The sequence below is a fragment of the Quercus suber genome, unplaced genomic scaffold, assembly GCF_002906115.3.
Source record: "Quercus suber isolate HL8 unplaced genomic scaffold, Cork oak 2.0 scaffold_47, whole genome shotgun sequence".
NCBI classification, from domain to species: Eukaryota; Viridiplantae; Streptophyta; class Magnoliopsida; order Fagales; family Fagaceae; genus Quercus; species Quercus suber.
Window position 1 is genome coordinate 490,163 of NW_027069512.1, and position 3,218 is coordinate 493,380.

The 3,218-nt window shown below is 48.7% G+C and overlaps 1 protein-coding gene across 1 annotated transcript; it reads right to left on the reverse strand.

The window, feature by feature from the left end:
• Positions 1-478: 478 nt before the first annotated feature.
• Positions 479-2,701, reverse strand: LOC112008957 (uncharacterized). Its single transcript, XM_024041314.2, has one exon. It carries the CDS (start codon positions 2,699-2,701, stop codon positions 479-481), a length of 2,223 nt encoding a protein of 740 aa, XP_023897082.1.
• Positions 2,702-3,218: the final 517 nt, after the last annotated feature.

The following is a 3,218-nucleotide window of genomic DNA, read 5'->3' on the forward strand; positions in this document are numbered from 1 at the left end:
GGATCTGGCCGTTCTTTTTCTTCACAGGTACTATGTTAGAAAGCCATCTGGGGTGCTGAATGGGCTTAATAAAGCCAGCTGCTAACAGCTTCTTGACTTCTTGAGTTATTTGGGCCTCTATGTCAGTGTGAAAGACCCTGGCTGGTTGGATTACTGGTCTAACTCCTGGGTCCACATTGAGGGCATGGACTACTAGCCCGGGATCCAGACCAGGCATCTCATCATAGCTCCACGCGAACACATCTGTGTATTCCTTGAGCAAAGCTACCAGTGGCCCCTTTTCTTGTGCTGTCAATTGACTACTGACAAAAACAGGCTTGTGGGATCCCAGCTCAGCCCCCAAGTCTACTTCCTGCAATTCTTCTTCAGGCTGAATTTGCATTTCTTTGAGTGGTTCATCTGGGACTTCCTCTTGGGCTATCATACACTCTGGTGGTCCGGGACCTTCCTGCACGATGCACTCAGGTCCCGCGCACCTTCACAAGCGGTATATTAATCTTCCCCCGGGTTCCCGTACCACTACACATTCCCGGGATCCTGAGGTGCTGGGCTCCTTCTTTTGTCTTTTTCTTTTCAGGAGGTCTCTCAGGTCATGGGTACCTCCTCCTTCTTCTTTTTCCAAGATAGGTGTTCCTGGGGTCCCTGATATGGGACTCTCATCATCGGGTTCTAGCTCCTCATAGAACATTGTTTCTGCAAAGTTTACTTCTCCTTGGCTGAAAGGATTATGGTTGGCAGGGATCCTTACAGGCCTCCCATTCAATCTCCCTTTAACACACTGATGGTATGTAGATGGTATAAGGCGGTGCTTATGGAGCCATGGCCGTCCCAGTAGTATATGGTAGGACACCTCTGAATTGATTACATGAAACCTGGTCAAGGCTACTATTGGCCCCACCCTGAGGGCTAGTTGTATATATCCTTCGGTTGATTCTGCGGATCCCCCGAATCCGGTTATTTCCATGGGAGCCCCCAGGATCCTCCTTCCCGCTAAACCCACGGCTTCCAAGGTACTTTGGGCTATGAGGTTGAGTGATGCTCCTGTGTCTACTAGTGCTCTCCTGATTTGGACGCCATTTATGGTGGCCATTAGATAGAGAGGCCTACGGTGGTCTGAATGCTCAACCTCCATGTCTTCATCGGTGAAAGTTATGGCATTGGTCGTCTCCAGGAAAGCTCGACTGGCATGTGATTCTGCTGTGAAACATTCCATTCCTGAGTCTGCTGCTATGGTCATGAGAGATTCCGTAGCCACCCTTCTTGCTTCTGGCCCAAATCCCAGCTGATTGAACAGTGATCTGAACTTGGGATTCTTCTGAAGGGTTCTGACTGTGCTTGGGTGGAAGGATCCTTCTGGCTCTTCTGCTTCTGCTAGGTTCCCATGGATTACCACAGCTACCACCCCTTTTCCTTTGTGGTTGGGCAGGGGGTTCCTTTGTACCTCTGGCTCCTTCTGGGTAAGCTCCAGGGTTCCTTCTTTCAACTTCCTGTGAAAAAGTCTGCGGAGAGTCCAGCAATCTTTGGTGGAATGTTTAACATAGTTATGAATTCTGCAGAACAAAGGATTTTTCCTTTCTTCCTCGGTTGGTGGCCTGGACACAGTGAATGGCCTAACCACTCCATCCCCGATCCATTTATCCAGGACGTGGTTTAATTCTTCTTCAGTGCATGGGATCACCGGCGGTTCCTCAAATGTTTTCCCGTCGGGCCTCTTCCTTTTTTCCCCTACTGATGCTGTCATGGCTTGGGACGCTGGCACCCGCTTCGCCCTCATGGTTTGTGCTGTCCTCCTTGTTCTCTGTAGCAGGTCAGCGAACTGTGTGATGCATAAATTTTCGAGATTGAGTCTGTAATCGAAAAGCATATTAGAGACACAGGTCTCCACGAGCTCCTTTTCTTCATGGTCCCCATAACAGTCTAGGGACACATCTTCGAATCTTTTGATGAACTGGACAGGATCCTCTCCAGGCCTCTGTCTTACCATCTGAAGACTTTGGAATGTGACTTTGTCCTCACCAGGGTAGTACTTTGCACAAAATCTTTCCATCATTTCGTCCCAGGTCTTAATGGACCCAGGTCTCAGAGTGGTGTACCAAGTGTATGCTCTGTCCACTAGGGACTTAGCAAACTCTCTTAGACACAGCTCCCGGTCTCCTGCGTAGGGGCCCATGGTGTGGACGAACCTACTCACGTGTTCTACTGCACTTCCACTCCTTCCATCAAAAGGGTGGAACTTTGGTGGCTCATATCCCTTGGGATATGGCTTGCCGAGAAGTTCTGGTGGGAATGGGGGATCCCGAGAAAATTGCTTGGGAATCCCGGAAAGCTTTCCCCTTTCTTGTTCCAGTAGGGCACTGACGTCTGCTAGTGTTAGGTATTGGGGGTTAGTTCCTCCTCCCACTGCTGACCCTCCCTCTGGCTGGGCTCCATCTTGGTTGCCTGCGTGAGGGGCATTGTCTCTGACTTCCTGTGTTTTGCCCTCTTTAAGGAGGCGAACTTCTTGTTGCAAATCTTTCAACATTGTAGTCATCTGAGCTATAGGGTCTAGCTCCTGTCTCGCATTCCTCTGTTCTGACACGGCCTCGTGCTCTGCTAGAGGCACCTCGCCTCGTTGTCTGGAGGCTACTTCATTCTCTCCCACGGGCTCAGAGGCCGTGGGTGGCGCATTGGTGCCTTTACTGTTCCTTTGTCTTGGAGGCATGTTCTGCGAAGGGATTACTTCTTCCCCTTTCCTTTACCCAGTCCCCAGTGGAGTCGCCAAAATGTGAGAGTGCTTTTTTTTTTAGCACTATGGCCCGAGGATCCTGGGCCGTGTGAGGGGTACTTGGTGGACTGGGATCAATTCCCCGCAGCTAACAGGCTGATTTAGGAATAGATTTGTGCACAGAAACAAGCTTCCTACAATTACAAACAAACTAAAAAAGAGTATTTGTATTGAACAACATTTAGCAGTAAAGGAAATGCATAATAAGTGAAATAAAATGCGAAGAACATGTTAGGGATCCTCCGACTGATGAGGTATGTTTTATTAGTTTTTTTGTTCTCTTTTAAAACTGTGATTACAAAGCTCACTACAACATGGTGCAAGGTTCAAGTGAGTTCAAAAATTACAGACTTTGATAGCCATTCAAGCTTCAAAGACTTGCAAAGTTTGAATCCGTTGAATCCGAGCGTGTAATGTAGTGGCTGTTTCGGGGATCCCGGGAAAACAAGTTCCT

Coding starts and splice junctions, on each gene's coding strand:
- LOC112008957 (XM_024041314.2), bottom strand. CDS start 2,701: ATGCCTCCAAGACAAAGGAACAGTAAAGGCACCAATGCGCCACCCACG.